We start from the raw sequence: 19,958 nt of genomic DNA, 5'->3' as shown, positions 1-19,958 counted from the left end.
TTTAGCAATATTTAGCAAGTGCTCTAGGCTTCTAGCAATTTAATTTTTAGTTTGCATTTAGCAAGTGTTCAAGTGCTACACAAGAGGAGGTTATTGTTGAGAAGTTAGAAGTACAAGAGAAAGAGAAGGTCACTCCTTATTGAGAGCACAAGAGGAAGCTCACAAATCTTGGCTCTACCTCTGATCATCTACTCAATTCCTCCTTGTGGTTAGTTTTTATTTTTTGCATTCATCAATTTAGATATGTCATCTTATGATGAAAGTCATTTTGGCATTCCTCCTGTTTCTGAGGGAGAAGAAACTAATCCCCAACCCCATGTTCCTAGTTCCTCTAGAACCAGTGAACCGAGTGAAGATCAAACCTCTTCTCGTAAGAGGACTAGTGCTGTATGCAATGAATTTGATAGAATTATGGTTGATGGAGTCTGGAAAGCAAAATGTAAAAAATGTGCCAAACTTTATAGTTGTAGTAGTAGTGGGGGAACAGACCATTTAAAAAGACATCTAGAGAGTCATAGGATGCATGATTCTCGTCTTCAAAGTACCCTTAATATACAAAGGGGATCACTTGTAGGTAATTTTACATATAATCATGAAAATCAAAGAAAATCACTTGTAAAATGGATAGTTAAGGATGAATTACCTTTTAGTTTATGTGAATCTTTTAATTTTGAAGAATATATTCAATTAAATCTACAACCTGCTTACAAAAGAACTAGTAGGCGTACATTTAGAAGAGTAGCTATGACTAACTTTTTAGCAATGAGACAAAGTTTAATTGAAACACTCTCTAATTTAAATGTAAAAGTTTCATTAACTTCTGATATTTGGTCAGCATCTATAGGTAGTAATTGTTTTATTGCTATTACTGCTCATTATATTGATAATGATTGGCAATTAAATAAACGTATTCTTGCTTTTCGTGCTTTTGATTTTCCACATTCTGGGCAACAAATTTCAAATGTCATTTATCAAACTGCATGTTCATATAATATTAATGATAAAATTATGTCTATCACTTTTGATAATGCATCTAATAATAATTCTGCTGTTACATTATTAAAGAACTCATTGCATCCCATGTTAAATGGAAATTTATTGCATATTAGATGTGCATGTCATATCTTAAATCTTTCTGTTCAAGCTGGCATGGGCATGATTCAAGATGTCATTTCAAAAATTAGAAATGCAGTTTCTTTTATTCATGCTTCAAGATCAAGACTTCAAGAATTTAAGGAACTATGTATAAATCATGGTAAACATTTTAAAAAATTTAAACTTGATGTAATTACTCGTTGGAACTCAACATATAGCATGATACATGATGCATACCCATATAAAAACTTATTAAGTGCATATATTAATGATCGTGGATTAGGCTTTACATTGACTGAAATTGATTGGAATAAAGGAAAAATTTTGGAAGATTTTTTGGTTAGTTTTTATAATGCTACTAATGTTCTTTCTGGTATTTATTATCCAACTTCATGTTCATTTTTACAACAAGCATATATGATTAGTCAAAAATTTGCAGAACATAGATATGATGATGTTTTAATGCCTATTATTGAACAAATGGAATCTAAATGGAATGAGTATTGGGACAAGATATGTCCTATGCACAACTTAGCTGCTGTATTTGATCCAAGAGTTAAATTGAATGGCGTACTAATTTTACTTGATGCATATTGTGAAAATATGATTCAAGATCCTGAACCTGCTAAAATTGAGGTAACACAACTTCTTTATGATATTTATGCTATATATGATGAAAATATTCGTGGATCTAGATTCTCCGTACAAAGCTCTATTTCTTCTTCTAGTAGTTCTCGTTCGTCATCTATTTTTTCATTCATTGCACAGAGAAAACACACACATGCTTCAAGTTCATCTTCTTCTTCATCTTTAAGTAGTGAACTAGAATTTTATTTACGAAATGATCTTCAGTCTGCATATGATGAAAATCAAATAGAGAGTCTAGATGTATTATCTTGGTGGAAGAGTGTTAAAAATCAATATCCTGTTATGTCTGCAATTGCACGCGATATTTTAGCTGTGCCGATGTCCACAGTAGCATCGGAATCCGCTTTTAGTACAGGTCGGCGTGTTCTTGACGAAAAGAGAAGTAGGATGACTGGCGAAACGGTTGAGATGCTTCTCTGCTTCAAAGATTGGTTGGATGCTGAGGCGAGACTTCAAGATAAAGGTGGATATGATACAACATCCTCTGATGATGATGATACAAACACTACTGAATAGTGAATACTGATGATTAGTAAGATTTTGATCATTTATTTTTATTTCTTAATTTTTTATAATTGTACATTTTTATTTTTTTAATTGTGAAAGTGAGTCATCTCTATTTTTTCTCCTTTCTTATTGTATTCTGGAGGTCAGACCAAACCTCCCTTCATGTACCATTTTGATTTAAATTAATAAACTGGTAGGGGTCCATGCCAAACCTCCCACCATTAAGGTGGCTTTATATTAATAAATCCTTAGTTCCCAACATTTATTAATTTATTAAAAAAAATTTATAAATAAAAAATTTTATTTCCATTTATTTTAAGGGGGACGAGCCGTGCCGGGCCGGTTCAGGCCCTTATGGGCCGTTTCGGACCGGCCCGCGGGCCGTGCCGTGCTTGGCCCACGAATCGTGCCAGCCTAGGCCCTTATGGGCCGTGCCGGGCTCGGCTCGTGGGCCAGAAATTCTTAATCCAGCCCGGCCCCCTTTTATATGCCGTGCCTAGCATGGCCCGTTACTGTACCCGCTTCGTGCCGGGCCATGGGCGGCCCGGCCCAATGCCCACCTCTATTTTCTGCTCAGGTTCGGAGCGGAGTAGACCGGACCGCTCTCCGGTCGGATCAGACCGTGGTCGGGTCAACCGGCATGTATAGTTGGTACAACGGCAGCTCACACACACAGCGGATGGAGGCGCATAACAAAATAAAAAAAAAGAGAGAGAGAGAGAGAGCATAAAAAATAAGGAGCAACATGATTCTTTCATATGAAGCCTCCAGAGTGGTGAGCCGTGAAAGAGGCAACCCAGTCGGCAGTATTATTTGCTTCTCTATAAATATGTGTGACTCAATAGAAGCCATTTTTCTAAGAGTCTATGGATATCGCGGAGCAGCGGCCTTCCGCCAACAACACAACTTCAACCCCAAATCCACTTTATCACTATAGTCGAATCTCCTTCGAAAAAAATATAGATCTCACCTAACACACACACACACACTAAAAATTTCTGAAAGACTCGTCAAGCACTAAAAATGCCCACATCCGTTAGCCATCCGAGCTAACTTGCCGTGAAATATTTATACGTTTTGGAGGGTTACGCAGCTGAGACCTTGTACAGCAACGCAGGTTGCATTGTAATAAGTTGCATTGCAAATTATATTACAGTATTTGGCTTCCAAGAAAGCTCAGCTTTTGTATTTGGAGAGGCTGAGAAAGGAGGTGGGAAGCTCAGGCCAAAATAGGAGAGGAATATAATGATATTACTTATTTGTTGTATTCTTAATTTATAAATTATTTATTGAAATATTTTTAACTTGAATAAGATAATAACTAATATATATAATATAAAAAATATAATAAAGTTATATAATGTTATTATAATATAATAATATTATTAATTTAACATAATATTATAATAATAATATCAAATACATATTCAATTGAATACATCAAATGGAGAAACTCTACAAGAAAACCAGTTCAACATTACACCATCAGACATAGAAAGGTCGATCAATTTGCAGACTAGCTCGCCGCTCATGGATGCATGCAAGGGGAATGCTCACCTTGCAACACAGAGATCGCGTCGTCCAAGGGACCTGCCCCAGCCTGGTCTGAATAAGGATCAAATGATTCATCAGTAATAATTCTGATCCAATTCGGAGGAGGAGGAGGAGGATCCAAAGTTATCCACTTACCGCAAGAAAACTTGTCTGAAATAGTAGGATTAGTGCAGCTATCAGTTCACAAAGTTTTGATCTCAGCAACAAGATTTGTATCCATATGGTGCTGGAAAAATCATGGAGTTTTGATATTTCCAAATACCCCACAGGATATTAGGAAACAGCATCTTACCTGCAAGCTGATTGTTATCCTATGCAGTAAGCCATTCACCTTGAGTCCCTGCCATTGATAAGGGATAAGTTTGAGTCCTTTTTGTCATTTAACGCTTCCCAAATCATTCTTGCATCTGCACTCAAAGAGTAGATGATGAATATTCTCAATATCTAGCCTAAATAGAGTCAAGAACAAAGCCTATATGATGCAGTGCTGCGTAGGCAACCTAACCCAAAGTAGTTTCCAAATGAAATACCGAACGGAGGAGCAAAGAACTTGTACGATCCCTGGGGGACGCTTCCGTTTTGCTCCGTTCCGTTTGTTGAACTTGCAGGGGCCTGGGAGGGTCTCGGGGATAGCAGTCTTCAAATTTAAAGCATATCAGGTGTGGCTCGATGGATTCAAAAGCTGTAGGCCTCTAAACACTTGAATCCTCTGTGGCCTGATATATTACAGCTGAAACGGGCCTGCTGGGTTTTCAAAGTCTCGCATATATGCAGGAAAAGGAATAGAATGGCTGATTGGTCAGGCTAGGAGTGCAATCAAACCGAGTCGAGTTGAGTCGCTAAAGGCTTAAGATCAGCGCGATGTAAAATATTCAGGCTCGACTCGAGATTGATCGAACCTTAATATCCAAGCTCGAACTCAACTCGATCAAAAAAATGCAATACCTGAGATCTACTTGACTCAACTCAAATCTCAGCCGTGCCAAAGTTGAGCCCATGTTCGAGCTCGACTTCGAGCCTTAGTCATAATTAAAAAATATAATTAAAATAAAATATAACATAATATTATATTTTAAAATATTAAATTAATAATATATATTATAAATAAAATATAATATTATTAGAATATATGTTCGATTAGGCTCACGAGCCTTCGAGCCGAGTATTTTGCTACTTGAGTTCAATTCAAAAAATAATAGTTGAGTCAAGTTGAGCTTGGAGTCGAGTCGAGCTTTAAGCAGCTTGCGAGCTACTCGACTTATTTGCCCCTACCTTAGGTTGATGTGCAGTGAGAAATAGATCATCTTCTTCCTTTTGAACTTGCAGGATACTTGGTTGTAAATGCTTTTGGGCTTTTCTCCTTCAGACTATAATCTTCTGATGTAGTTGTTTGGATAGTTTTCTTTTAACTTTACTTATTTGTACCATAAAAAAAATACGAAAAATGGAGGAGCAATAGGCACCTCTCATACCTCTCTCCAACTAGTTCATGTTTCATATTCTTTTGTCAAGGGTTGAAGTTTAAGAACTAGTATGGAGCAACCTGGAATGACTTTTACTTTGTTTTAGAACAATGGTTGTAAACAAAAAAAGGAATTTAGAGTGAACAAAGCATAATTGAAACCATGGGAATCTTTTGGATTATAAATCAAAAAGGGGGAATTCTATTGGTTTTAGCAGAGAAATTGTGAAGGCCCATGATAGAGCGTGTTTAGTCTTATATTAATTATGTATTAAGAAAATCTTGGATACTTATACAAGGTTGAAGAACCTAAATAATATTTCCCAGCTGGTATATTCAGATGAAGAGCTATGTCATTATAAAAATATTAAAGTAGATACATTCCATAGCCCAAGTGGACTAAGAAATATTACAACATGAGCCTTTTTAGGGATTATCATGGGCTAATCTTGGCATTTATGATTGGGTTTGATGTGATTTGGGCTCTTAACCTGACAAAGATACCAGGGCTTAAAGGAGGGAGTATGTAAGAGCTCGTGCTAGCATGTGTTTAGTCCTAAATTAATCATGTGCTAAAGAAGTTTTAGGTACATATAAGGGCCAAGAAATCCAAATAATATTTTCTAACTAGTCATTTGTAAAAGTCCTACATTGCTACAAAAATATAAAGGTCCAATTGGATCGGCTCAAACTTGCTGCATGATATGTAATTAAGTTTATGAGTTCAAGGCTAAACCAAACTCAAAGTAGTTATGGACTAACCTAACTTTAGAAAAACCTTAATCCAACCTATAGGTTGGGAAGACCAAATTTGAACTCCTCTTTCCAAAAAATCATGTTAATGAGTCATGCCATGCTGTGCAATAGGTTCTCAACAATGTTCATTGTAGTACATCCAGAATTCCATAGATGCCACAATGGTTGTCAATTGATCCAAATAGCTTGAGTTTGGCTCAAGAACATTTAATTAAAAGCCTAGTCAAGCTTTGGTTTTAGGTACATTCACCCAAGCTTGCACTTGGTTCTTAAGCTTGAATTTAATTTCATTTCGTGCTTGAGGGAAAACCAACTCTATTAGACTCGATAAAGCTCGAAAGTATCATACAAATACCTATGCACTCGGTCATTGAAATGAATCGAGGACTGGTGTTTGAGACATTTGAGGTGAGGCCAGCATTTTGACTACGTGCTTGCTTAAACTTTTTAGAATTAAATTAAGCTTTAATTCAAGTTTCAATTCAAATTTAAATAACTTTAGTTTTCTTGAGACGAGAATCTCCATCTTTTTACCCCATACCAACCTAGCCTTTGAAGGCTGACTCCAACTGGAATTGAACACCCAACCTTTACTAAAGTGACAAGGGAGATACCATCCTAGCAAGCACTCGGTTAGTTTATAAAACTTTGATTGATTTTGACTTGGTTTCAACATTATTAAGCCAATTGAAATAGGCTAATATTGGGCTCCATTTGAAATTAGATTTAGTTAACTTGATCAAATAATAAACGAACCGAGCTTCATGTCGAAACTTAAGCTCAAAATTAATTTCAGAATGAGCTGATCAGTCCCAAGCTTGATCAAGCTTAATCTTTGTTACTTTATGACCAACAAATTTGATTTTGTTGTGGAAGAAGATCTTTTACTTTACCAAATAGCAGAGCAGACTTACATACTTCATGTCAGAATGAGATGATTGCCATCATCATCCTTTGTATTAACCATAAAGATCATCAGTCCATCATTCACCGGGAACTCATACTCATCAAAAATTACAACATCATTAGAGTTCTGCAACCAGGTGCCAAACCAAAATCCCTTGATAGAGTCTATGAAAAGGAAGCATGAAGCGAGAGATCGAATCTTGACTGGTGTCATCCTTCAAGAATTTTGATACTCCCAGAATTTCTTATAAAATAAAATTTTAGTCCCATAAGCAATAGATTTACATTGCCCAGGTACCCAGCAACCTGAGGTTGTGGAGTGGTCTGATGAGGTAGACGAACATTCCTAGCTAATCCCATATGTGCATTACAACCAAGTATAACATGCATTCCTCTTGCTGAGAAAATCCTGTCAATATTTGAAATAGGCCTCTACTCATATGTCATGCCTCATTATTTTTTTTAAGCCTCACCAAGTATTACAACCAGCAACAATATCCACAAAAAGTGGATCCGATTAAGAGAATTTTAATCTATTATCTCTCTCTCTCTCTCTCTCTCTCTCTCTCTCTCTCTCTTTATATATATATATATATATATATATATATATATATATATAAGATTCGGCTTGTTATATATGAATGTTAGTATTAATGTATTGGCCATCATTAAATTTTATTGTCTAATGTGCCACGAAAATTTGGCCATTAAATCTTTCTATTTATTATAATTTATTATATTATTAGTTGAAAAAAGAAGAAAAACTTTATCAGGAGATTGCCAGGTTTGCACCCAAGGCAAAGCTTCTCGAATTAATTGCAATAGAGCCAAGGTTAGACCCAATGCAGAGCTGCTCAAATGAATTGCAAGGGAGCCCCTCAAGCAGCATTGAATGAGGAAGCAGCATTTAAGAGGGAGCCTTTTCTCCCCTCATTCAATTCATCTTCCCAGTTCCTTTGCACTCCAAAAGGAGGTTCTGTCCCCCCACCCACTCCCACATCCAAATCCATAAACACTAAAAGATGGACATAGTGTTCGACTTCTGAATCCTAGTCTCTTGTGACAAACACCACCGAGCCCCCTCTCTGTTGGCTTCCCGTTTAGCCCAGAAATAAATCTCACCAAAGGATCTCGTGAGACATCTCAGCTCCCTCCCCTCAGGCTCCCCTCCCTCACCCTTCCCCGTGAGACAAGGAGAGCCCTCTACGCTCACGAGTTTTACCTCTCCTTCAGCAATGCCTCCCATTTTCAAACCCCTCCATCCCCTCTTCAAATACCCCCACACCCCACTGGAGCTGGAGAGCATGAAGTACCCAACAAGCACTACTCCGCCATGGCACCCAATCACCACCTTGACCTCTTGCTGTCGTTGTGCTTCTTCTGGTGCTTGGCTCCTCTTCTCCATGCTCAAAACTTCCAAACTTACATTGTCCAACTCTATCCACATGACATGGTTGGTAGCCTTTTCCAAACCAAGCTCCATTGGCACGTCTCCTTCCTGGAGAAAGCCGTGCTCTTGGAGGAAGAGGACCCTTCCTCTCGGCTCCTCTACTCGTACCACACTGCGCTCGAAGGCTTCTCAGCTCGCCTCGCCGACGATGAAGCGGCGGCCTTGCGAGCATTGCCCGGTGTCGTCTCGGTCCGTCCCGACCACCGGCTCGAGCTGCATACCACCTACTCCTACAAGTTCTTGGGGCTGAACTTTGCACCAGGTGGAGCTTGGGCTCGGTCTGGATTCGGTAAGGGTACCATTATCGGAGTGCTCGACACCGGTGTCTGGCCTGAGAGCCCCAGCTTCGGTGACCGCCGGATGCCACCCGTGCCTCGCCGGTGGAGGGGTGCCTGCCAAGAAGGAGAGAGCTTCAATTCCTCCAACTGCAACCGAAAGCTCATCGGCGCCCGGTTCTACTCCAAAGGTCATCGTGCCAACATGCCGGAGAAGCCGGCAGCGGCGTCCTTGTTAGAGTATATGTCCCCAAGAGATGCGCATGGGCATGGTACCCACACGGCGTCGACTGCAGCCGGGGCACTGGTTCCTGGCGCCGGTGTTCTCGGCGTTGGAGCCGGCGAGGCACGAGGGATGGCCCCTGGTGCCCACATTGCCGTCTACAAGGTCTGCTGGTTTAACGGGTGCTACAGCTCCGACATCCTTGGAGGGATGGATGATGCCATCCGAGATGGAGTTGATGTCCTCTCCCTCTCCCTCGGTGGCTTCCCAATCCCACTCTTCGAGGACAGCATCGCGATCGGTAGCTTCAGGGCCATGGAGAAGGGCGTCGCTGTCATCTGCGCCGCCGGAAACAATGGCCCTGTGCCGAGCTCGGTTGCCAATGAAGCCCCATGGATCACCACAGTCGGTGCAAGCACGCTCGACCGGAGGTTCCCGGCCTTTGTTCGGATGGGCGACGGTCAGATCCTCTACGGCGAGTCCATGTACCCGGGCAACCGATTTTTGAAAAAAGGCGGCAAGCAGCTGGAGCTGGTCTACGAGACTGGTGGGAGGAATGGAGCTGAATTGTGTCTGAAGGGATCTCTTTCAAAATCCAGCATTGGTGGGAAGATGGTGGTCTGCAACCGAGGGATCAGCGGCAGAGCCGAGAAGGGCGAGGCTGTGAGGGAAGCAGGTGGAGCTGCCATGGTCCTGGCCAACACCGAGATCAACCAGGAGGAGGATTCTGTTGATGTCCATGTTCTGCCTGCGACATTGATAGGCTACCAAGAGTCCATAAGATTGAAGAGCTACATCAACTCGACAAGGCACCCGGTGGCTCGACTAATCTATGGAGGAACAAGAATCCGACGATCAAGGGCACCGGCGGTCGCCTTGTTCTCGTCACGAGGGCCGAGCCTGACAAACCCCTCGATCCTTAAACCAGACATCATTGCTCCAGGGGTGAACATCATTGCAGCATGGCCTGCAAATCTTGGTCCCTCGGCCCTGCAAGAAGATCGCCGGAGGTCTAATTTCAGTGTCCTGTCAGGGACATCCATGGCATGCCCCCATGTCAGTGGAATCGTAGCTCTTGTCCACACAATGCACCCATCCTGGAGCCCGGCTGCAGTTCGGTCGGCTATCATGACGACCGCCGACATTGGAGACCATTTCGGGAAGCCCATAATGGATGGCAAAGAGCGAGCTGGAGTCTTTTCTACCGGTGCCGGGCATGTCAACCCGACAAGAGCAGTCGATCCAGGGCTGATTTACGACATCAAACCAGATGACTACATCGCCCATCTTTGTACTCTTGGATACACTTGGCCGGAGATCTTTACCATTACTCACAGAAACACCAGCTGCCGTGAGGTCCTGCACCAGAACAAACAATTCAGTCTTAACTACCCCTCAATCTCAGTAACTTTCAGGCAAGGGAGAACATCAGTTATGATTCAGAGGGCACTTACCAATGTTGGCGCCCCAAATTCGATGTACTCGGTACAAGTGACTGCACTGCAAGGAGTGAGGGTGAGAGTGAAGCCAAAGACCTTAACATTCAGAGAAATAAATGAAAGGAGAAGCTATACGGTTTGGTTCCAGTCAGGTAGAAGAACAGTGAAAGGGACAAGATTCACAGAAGGGCATCTGACATGGGTGCATAGCAGAAAGTCCCAATACAAGGTGAGAAGCCCAATATCAGTGACTTGGGCATAGGAGTAGGATAGCTTCTTACTCTCAAGAGGTTGTTTCATAGATGATTTTAGAAGTGTAGGAAACAGGATGAAACTTCTTTATTAGTGATAAAGAAGAGAATTGTCCTTGAATCAAGTTTTATAGCATGTAAGGAGCTATGGTCATCTATTTAACTACACATAGCTCAAGTATAATAATAAGATTCCTTTTTATTGTTGCATTTGAGCCTCCTGTTGACTTTTGGATGTTGAATATTCAGTCAGTATAAGGACAAAGAACTTAAAGATACTGCCTGCAAAAAGATTTCAAGTGTTGGGCATGAGCAATGCATGCGACAAACAAATCAAATTCCATCAAGATGAGCAGTTGTGATCAAAGTAGTTAATGATTGGGTATTGACAGGCTAGAATTGGGTGAAGTGGTGAAGTTAACAGAGAAATCCAATCAAAGAGCTTGATGAACCTTAATTTTCAAGAAATTTACAAAATGTTGTATAAATGTGAAGGACAATCTCTAAAGCTTGAGAACAAAATAAAACAGAAGGAGGATGAAAAAAATTTAGAAGCTTGTACATTTGAAAAGTCTTCTTTTACAGTCTGAATAAGTGTGTAGATGATTACCAAAAAAAAAAAAAAATCTTAGCTACTCTTGATCTTATGGTGAAATAGTTTCAGTGGTTTTAATATTTAATATCATCCTCCCCTCCGTGTTAAACATGTGAGAATAACTGTAATATCTGAAGGAGGCATGTGGCTCAATCCTTGTACCCTTCCAAGTGAACAGCATAAGGATAATCTACGTGCCTTAATAGTTTTTGGTACATGCGTGCCTTATTAGTTAGTTGTCACCAAGAGTTCACTTATCGAGTATTGATAAAATTCCATGTTGAATTTTAAGCTAATTCATTGATTTCTACTGCCAGTAATAACTGCTTTCCAGCTTATCAAAAGTGAATCAATTCTTTAGCAAGGAGATATAAATAGCCAAGACTAGACTAAAACTATTTTTGAAGAAGATTCCATTTGAAATAGAATGCAGAATGTAATAACATCGAAATTTGGAAATACAGATAAATACCAGAAGGAAAACTGGGGATCAAGCAGGTAAACTAGCTTGCAGGATCCATCAAGTGGAACGAAATGAGATCCCCACAAACAAACTGGTACAATGTGAATATAGTCAAATGCCTGAACTCTATAATCTGCTATAACATTCAAAATATATATTTTTTTCTCTTTTATGTTTCTTACATAGCAAGCCATGACTCAATATAACCAAAACCTATGATCTAAAGAAAATCAAATTCTTAATTCAAGTTAACATAAATTAGACAAAAGAGGAACCCTAGAAGATTCATACAGTCGACCAAATTTGGAAAACTATGAACTGCTAAAAGTTGAAGAATTAATGTATATACATACTCTTGAAAACTGAAAGTTCCACCAGTCTGATTGAAATCAGTGGTTTTGACTGATACTGAAACTTCGAAGCCAGAGACATCCTGACCAAGTATTATGGATGTTCAGGTGCATTCTATACATATGCAAGTGCATGTATGTCCTCATGCATGCTATTGTTCCTGCATTCACAGACCACTAGTGGACATGTACTTATTTGTGTCCACAGCACAGAACTTAAGTCTAATACTGGTAATGTAAAATGAATACATTAGCATTGTCATGTTAGCAACTGTGTAAGCACAGTTCGCTTTGTCACATTTCTAAGGTCTTACATAAGAAGAATTATAGCCATAATCAACAAAAGTTGTCAATTCATCTGGAATATGAAATAGGAAAAGAAATCCCTCATATCATAAAAAAGTTTCAGCAAAGAGCGATCAAACTCACGTCACGAACAGAAAAATCTTGTCTTTCACCATGTAATTTAAATAGCAAGAACATGGGCACTACAACTTGAAATACAAAGGAACATATTATGATGAAAACCATCGGCAACAGTGAACAAAATTTTGCATATTTAAAGATACAATTATATTAAGATCACCAGTAGGGGAGACACAGAGGACAGACTAAAGGATACACACTGCCTCATTTTTTGATGAATTGCAAACCATTTGCCTGAGAGTACCTCTCCATAAACCTCATGAATCTGTCCCATTCCTGTGGGTTCCTCATGATATATTTGGCTTCTATTGTTGCAGGTTTTCCATTTACAAACTTGGCATTCACATCAACTGACTGTAGCACACCTTCCTCATCAATCATGTAAAACCCGGTGATGTCACCAAGTTCGCCAGAAGAGTCAAAGACAGAAGGTTGTTCAAAAATGAAAGTTGCAACACCATTTGTACCATCTCGGGATTTGGTTAGTCTCACATCAGGTACTGTCTGTTCATTAGTTCCTTGAATGAACTGGATTGCTGGCTTGACCATCATTGTTATTGGACTAGACAAGTGAGAGCTTCCTACGTTCTGAGTCCGCTTAGGAGGAGGAAGCTGCAAGGACATGCCATTGAAACTGGAACGGATACCTCGGCAGGGAACACTGGAGAGAGATACCAAGGCTGCATGAGTGTGAAATTTTATCAATATGCATATCAATAAAGAGATTGACAGTACATTTGAAAATGAGAGATGCTGTTATACATTTAAGCATATATGCATAACATTATATATTTATATTCACACCTTCATTTAAAAAACTGTATACAAAGAAGATGTACATATAAAAAGCCGCACAACATGAGAATGATTTTGGTAATCCAAACCCCTTAAATTCTCCATGAAGAGTGATGAACTTCAGCACAAAATTGTCCTAGTAAGAAAGCATTTAAGTTAAAGACTTCACATGCTAATAAGGCCCTAGACAATTAGGCCTTTGGATTGAGTAGTTGACACAATATGGGAGAGATGGAGCTCAAGCAGGGGTCCCGGGTGCAGTGGATGGGAATGGAGAAACAGAAACAAACAGAGTTTTTGTGTTTGCAATATCTACTAGGTCTGGCAGAACAAGAAAATATGGGAGGTCTGTGCTACTTTGCCTGGCTACTCATTTAGTCTTGGTAAAGGTGGTGATATCTGTATTTTTTGGAAAGCTGATGGAAGTGCACCAATGAGAAGAAAATGGTTATAGAATATGAGAAAGGAATGTTAGATTTTCAGTTAAAGATACTTCCAATTATTACAGTTGCATCACTACTCCTATATGGGGATGGTAAGGGAATGTATCTCCACGGATAAATTTCCCTGCACTCTCTTAGAGGCTGGTAGATTGAGCTTCCCATAAGCAAACAATTGTATTGCAAATGACGATTGTGTTACCTAGCACTTGGCACATGAGAAAAGTGTCAAGATGTTCTAAAGTGTCTAAAAATCATCATCAGTAAGGAGAAAAAGGAAAAAAAACAATATCCGGCACTTTCAAAACATGTAAACAAACAAAAGTATTAACAAAAAATAAGAATATAGATAATTTGGTTCACTTGTTAATGATTCTGTTCTTAGAAACACTTGTATTTGATATTATATTACAATAAAGTAAGAAATGCTGCAACATCTAACTGGAAGTCTAGACGCTTTATATTACTCTTATTTTGTAAAGATTGATCGTTAAAAGTGTCATAACTGGCACTAAAATGATTCTTAACATAACACTTTTAGAACCTTGCCAAGTGTTGACATGCCTGGCTAAGATAAACAGAGCACTCCACTATCAAAGAGTGACAAAGTAATTTGTTTCATTTAACACTTCAGAATTACTTAAAGTCTCGAACATGGACGGTCTAGGTGATTCAGACTGTTAAAGCACTCCAGTGGTTCAGACTTTGCTAGAGTAAATTTGTCAGAAACTCAAATCTATAGTCTTTTGTTCCCTGATTTTCTGCTAAAGTAATTTGTCAAAAAAAAATGACATGATTGTTTTTATATTTGATAAGTGCAATGACACTTTTTTCTAGCCTGCAGAAATGAATATCTGACTTTAATAATTGAAAAGGATAGAAGAAAGATGCAGATAAGAACAAAAAAGTCCCATGTTCATTCACCTGATTTGCTTTATGCATATCCTAAACCTCATATAATTTTCTCACCTGACTCAACTTTTGGGAAAAGGTTTAGTTAATCATTAAGACTTCTGTTAATAGTTAACACTTAGACTCGAATGGTGAACATCACTGACAAGAATTGCCATCTGCACCATTAAGCACTGTGTGGAATAATTCTTCTACATGTTATCTTCCTCAAAAAGATACATAACTTTACAAGAAAAGATACTGTTATCAGAGTCAGAAAAACCAAAGGACAGTTATTCAAATAATTATAAAATACCAAATAATAAATATGACTTTTTCCCTATTTCAAAGCAGCATGTGCCTTTTCCAACTAGCTAACAGATTCTCTTGGAACAACAATTTACGGATTTCACTTCTATAGTGAAAAGAAGAATGCTTGTGAGGTCTTCCTGTAATTTATCAGGATATCATAATGATGTTTCCATGTTTGAGATCCTTTCATCATTAGAAGAGTCTTGAAACCATTCAGTAGGCAATGTGTAATGATATCATGAGATCACAGTGAAATTCTTGGCTGAAAACTTGAGGCAATTCTTCATTGAAGCATTCTCTTCTAAAATTTTTTATCTTTTTTCTACTGTGACTATGCATCATCTTACAGCATTGCAGTCATGAGTACTGAATTCCTATTGTTTGCACTTCTCTGGAGTGTACAAGTTGTTCTTTCTAGCAATAGTTGGTAATGGCACATACTTTACCAATAAAAAAAAAGGAAGTTTAATAACTCTCCAGAGAAAACCCTTCCATTTAGCTAACATAAAATACCAGAATCGGCACTTATTTAAAGTTATCAATTACAGCATTGCAGTCATGAGTGCTGAATTCCTATTGTTTGCACTTCACTTGAGCGTACAAGTTGTTCTTTCTAGCAATAGTTGGTAATGGCACATACTTTACCAATCAAAAAAAAGGAAGTTTAATAACTCTCCAGAGAAAAACCTTCCATTAAGCTTAACATAAAATACCAGAATCAGCACTTGTTTAAAGTTATCAATTAATCTATTCAATGATAGTATAGGTTGTGATTCATTTTTTCTAAGGGAATTATGCAGGAGACCCTTCTTTTTCCTGTTTTCTGCAGATTTAGGCCACATTTATTTAATGGCCCAGTTTTGAAAATTTCAGATGCTTTTCCCCTGGCCTCATGCACGTATTCCAGCCATTCAATATTTTAAAAAAATGTGCATCTAGCACTGAACAAATTATGCATTCAGTGTTAAAAATATGTACAATCATACAAAACATATGTGTATTCACTGTGAACAAGCAGCTGGAGCCAAGGATGAAATTATCCAAAAAAATTTATAATGCTATTCCTACAACAAAAAAAAGGATGGTCCGAATCTGCAGAACAGAAAAATATTGCAAGCTATTTTCGTAAAGTTTTTCCTTTCTAATAGCAAATTTTGAAACATCTTTATTTTCAGCATATTTATAAAGTACAAATATACCTATAATTTTCTATGTCATATTAAATCAAGCATATTTTCGTGAAAATGAACATCACCCACCATGTTCTAGATGTCATGTTTAGCATGGAATTAGCTTTTACATGGCCCATTAACTTTTCTTGAAGAATCAGGATGCTCAAAGAACCACTTTTTTGTTTTACAAGAGTATTGCAATTGTTTACTGATTTTACTCTTTGCCTGTTTTAATCCTTGGAAATGAACATAAAATTCCTTTATCCGTATCATTAATGCTATTTTAAGTCTAGGATAATCATTGTCACGCCCCCGCCTGCGCGAGGCACGTGAGGCACCCAGTGCCCACGTGGGGGCTACATGAGGGAGGAACACGGGGCTTCCCTGCCAGATATTGTCCGGTTCTCGAGGTTCACGCAAGCGTCCTTCATCCCTCTCCGGTTTTGTTTTCCACCCAAAACGCGTCTGCAGGATTAGGAGACACCCGCCTCATATGCCCAGGCTCTGGAACGAATCTTTCCGATGTGGGACTATTAGGCCTCATACCCTTCCCACCATCGGACAAGAGCCGTCCTTGGCTCTGATACCAAATGTCACGCCCCTGCCTGCGCGAGGCACGTGAGGCACCCAGTGCCCACATGGGGGCCACATGAGGGGGGAACACGGGGCTCCCCTGCCAGATATTGTCCGGTTCTGGAGCTTCACGCAAGCATCCTTCACCCCTCCCCGGTTTTGTTTTCCACCCAAAACGCGTCTGCAGGATTAGGAGACACCCGCCTCATATGCCCAGGCTCTGGAACGAGTCTTTCCGATGTGGGACTATTGGGCCTCACAATCATGGAGGCTCATTAATATAAGTTTAAGATAAGGTGCATTTTCCTTTCTGCTAACCAGCGTACTAGGTTTTCTGGCAAGCCCTCTGGAGCCTAGACTTTCCTCAAAAGAGGAATACGGTACCAGCAACAGGTGGAACTTACGAAAATTCTAATATTTCTATGGAACATACCTATATCCAGAACACCAAGCACACAAATTGGAAAACAATAGCAGATTAAGGTTACTTAAGGAATCTCAGGCATCCTTGGCAAGAAATTTCAATTAATTTGATAAGAAACCACACTCATATCGAGTCTATACTTCTACTAAAAGAGTAGAAGAATTTTGAAACTTTACCTAGGGCAGACATAGAAGATAATCAATCCATTAGTGGATAGAACAACACTCTATCTTTTTGCCTAAAATTTAATCCACCCACGAGCATATCCTTAAGCAATCAGCTTTTAATTGATGATTTGAAGGCCAATCATGTAGAACAATCACTACTCTTGGTTTGCTAACCATGAGTATAAAGAAGCGTATGACAAAGAAATAGAAGAGTAATCCCCACATCTAATCAACACATTTCCCCTTTTTTTAATTCTAATCAGACCTTTTTGTAAGTAAATTTTCTCAGACCTTTCTGAGCCATTACCAGATTGATTTAATAAGGCTTAGCTAAATTCAAATCGCAATAATTACTTGCTAATAAAACATTGTTTTCAAAGAGCTTTAAGCCTTGTTTATCAAAAAAAAGAAAGAAAGAAAAGAAAAAACTACATTCTCTGAAAACCCATCCTTCAAACATAACCTAAAATCTATTCTGGGAACAAACCATTCCATTCCACCACCAGTAAACCATGATATCAATTGAATAAAAATAAAAATAAAAATAAAAATATTTGAGAAAAATTAAATAATGAAACAAAGAAAACAAACAATTGACGAAGAAATCCACTGTCGGTAAGCATCTTTTTCTTCTTCCAGCATGATCATGTATTCTTAACTGAATTTTCTTGCTTACAGAAACTCAAAAAAAAAAAAAAAAAAAAAAAAAAACTCACTTAGCAGGAATCCTATCCCATAATTGGAAACAGGAGATACATCTACTTGTCATTAACTCAAAAAAAAAAAAAAAAAAAAAAAAACTCATTTAGCAGGAATCCTATCCCATAATTGGAAACAGGAGATGCATCTACTTGTCATTAACTCAAAAAAAAAAAAAAAAAAAAAAAAACTCATCTAGCAAGAAGCCAATCCCATAATTGGAAACAGGAAATGCATCCACTTGTCATTATTCCGAACCAGAGAGAAAGAGAGCGACCTGAAAGGGAGTGATGGTGGTGGCGGAATTTGCAAATGGACGACGAGAGAGCAAGACAGTGCATTGCAGCCATTCTCGTACCGAGATGGAGAAAAGAGAGGGAGACAGATAGAGAGGAAGACAGGAAAAATAGCAAGCAGTGGCAGAGGAACAGAGAAAGAGAATGAAGCGATTGGGCTGCGGTGTGTCGCAAAGAGAGCCATCCATCCATCACCAATTTGAACCATCCGATCTCAAACTTTTTGGACCCAATCCGACTTGATCTGAACCAACTACTCTTACACTTAAACAAGTTTATTTTTTAAAATTTTATGAATAATTTATTTTTATATTAATTATCAAAAAAAAAAATGAACCTGATTTGGCGATCAAGTAGGTAGGTGCACCAAGTTCTTTGTGGGTGAACCCAGATGCCACTTAATCTTTAATTATAAGCAAAGCTGTTGCTATTGTTATGAAACTTAAAAAATTGAAATGCAGCCTTTATCTATGTGGCAGCTTTGCTCATAAGTCATAATTAAAGAATAAGTTTGCGTCCTAGCATTGGACCAAAATATCGTTAGATCTTTGTTGCATCTAATGAAGCATGACTTATATTCCAACATGTACATGATATGACTAAGCTCATAGGAACTATTTTTCTCATTTTATCTCCTCGATGACACATGGTGGTCCTTTTTTTCTTTTGATACAACCACACCTCAAACCATACGTTCATGAGTGCAATCGACAAAATCAGAAAAGATAAGCAGACAAAGAGAAGAAGGAGCATCCGCTTGGTTCTCCTAAATGAATCCTCTAGAATATTGAGCTGCAAAGGAGGCTACATAATCGGCCACACTGTTCGCCTCCCAGTAAACATGGAAGGCCCGGAAGGAGCCACACCCTCTCATTAGTCTGCAAATATTGTGGAGTAGTGATTGCCTGCCTGTCTCACTATACTGGCCTCAAACCTACTCAATCATCATGGTCGAGTCTCCTTCAAGGTGAATACATGCCTTTCATAGGAGGTGCCATCTCATGCAGCTCTAAGCTCAGCTCTAATGATAGAGGTGTCGAAGATCCACCAGTCCTCGGCCGCCATAAGTCTGACGTTGTGGTCCCTGATAACAAAGCCCACACGTGATAGTCCTCTTACCATTATCTCGAGAAGAGAAAAATCGAAGCTAACCTTCTATAAGCGCAAGCATCTTCTTATAAATTGAATGATGCTGCATCCCTGATTAGTTTTATAAAAGACTTGGCAGCACGAGAGGCTACCTTCTACCAAATGTGAACTATAATCGGTGCCTTTATGTATGTGATCAAGGCTAAGGTGCGTGTATGAGTTCAGACCGCATCTATAACGAGCATGATGTTTGAAACTTATGTAGAGATATTAATCAAAGTTGGAGAGGTGACTCATTTTGCCACAAAGATGATTAGTATTATATGGTTGGTTGATCATGTTCTTGTGGTCCTGAGCAAAAGCTTTGGTGGAAAATTTTTAATTGTAAACCAAACCAGTGACATTTGGCCTCATAAGACGCCGTACACCAATAATTTCTCTTATCCTTCACCTTAGCCTTTACGCATTCTTCATTAAAATAAGTAATTTGCCTCCGGCCCGGACTCATAAGCTTTCTGTAGTTCTTTACACCAAGAGATCAAGCAATCAAAAGCTTCAGTTTGTGACAGCACTGCCTCGACTTCTCAGCTAGCACTTTGCAGGATTCTTCCATATCCTCCCTCCACAAGCTGCTCCTACAACTCCAATTGCAAGAATTTTTTTTGTTAGAGAAATTGCAAGTGTTTTCATTAAAAAATTC

The 19,958-nt window shown here is 38.9% G+C and overlaps 2 protein-coding genes across 2 annotated transcripts; one reads left to right on the top strand and one right to left on the bottom strand.

The window, feature by feature from the left end:
• Positions 1–8,092: 8,092 nt before the first annotated feature.
• On the top strand, positions 8,093–10,678 carry SDD1 (Subtilase family protein). The gene has a single exon (XM_008811836.5). The coding sequence runs from the start codon at positions 8,262–8,264 to the stop codon at positions 10,575–10,577; it is 2,316 nt and encodes a 771-aa protein (XP_008810058.3). The 5' UTR covers positions 8,093–8,261; the 3' UTR covers positions 10,578–10,678.
• A 1,731-nt stretch (positions 10,679–12,409) lies between these two features.
• PSB28 (photosystem II reaction center PSB28 protein) lies at positions 12,410–18,320 on the bottom strand. The gene is made up of 2 exons (XM_039118869.3): positions 18,151–18,320; positions 12,410–13,080 (listed from the first exon to the last, which is right to left on the bottom strand). Exons 1-2 carry the CDS (start codon positions 18,221–18,223, stop codon positions 12,605–12,607), a joined length of 549 nt encoding a protein of 182 aa, XP_038974797.3. The 5' UTR covers positions 18,224–18,320; the 3' UTR covers positions 12,410–12,604.
• Positions 18,321–19,958: the final 1,638 nt, after the last annotated feature.

This window comes from Phoenix dactylifera, chromosome 6 (assembly GCF_051530095.1).
Source record: "Phoenix dactylifera cultivar Ajwa chromosome 6, Ajwa_hap1_PhDact_Kaust_v1.1, whole genome shotgun sequence".
Taxonomy (NCBI): domain Eukaryota; kingdom Viridiplantae; phylum Streptophyta; class Magnoliopsida; order Arecales; family Arecaceae; genus Phoenix; species Phoenix dactylifera.
Note: the sequence above shows the minus strand (reverse complement) of the source record. Positions and strands in the feature narration are given on the sequence as shown.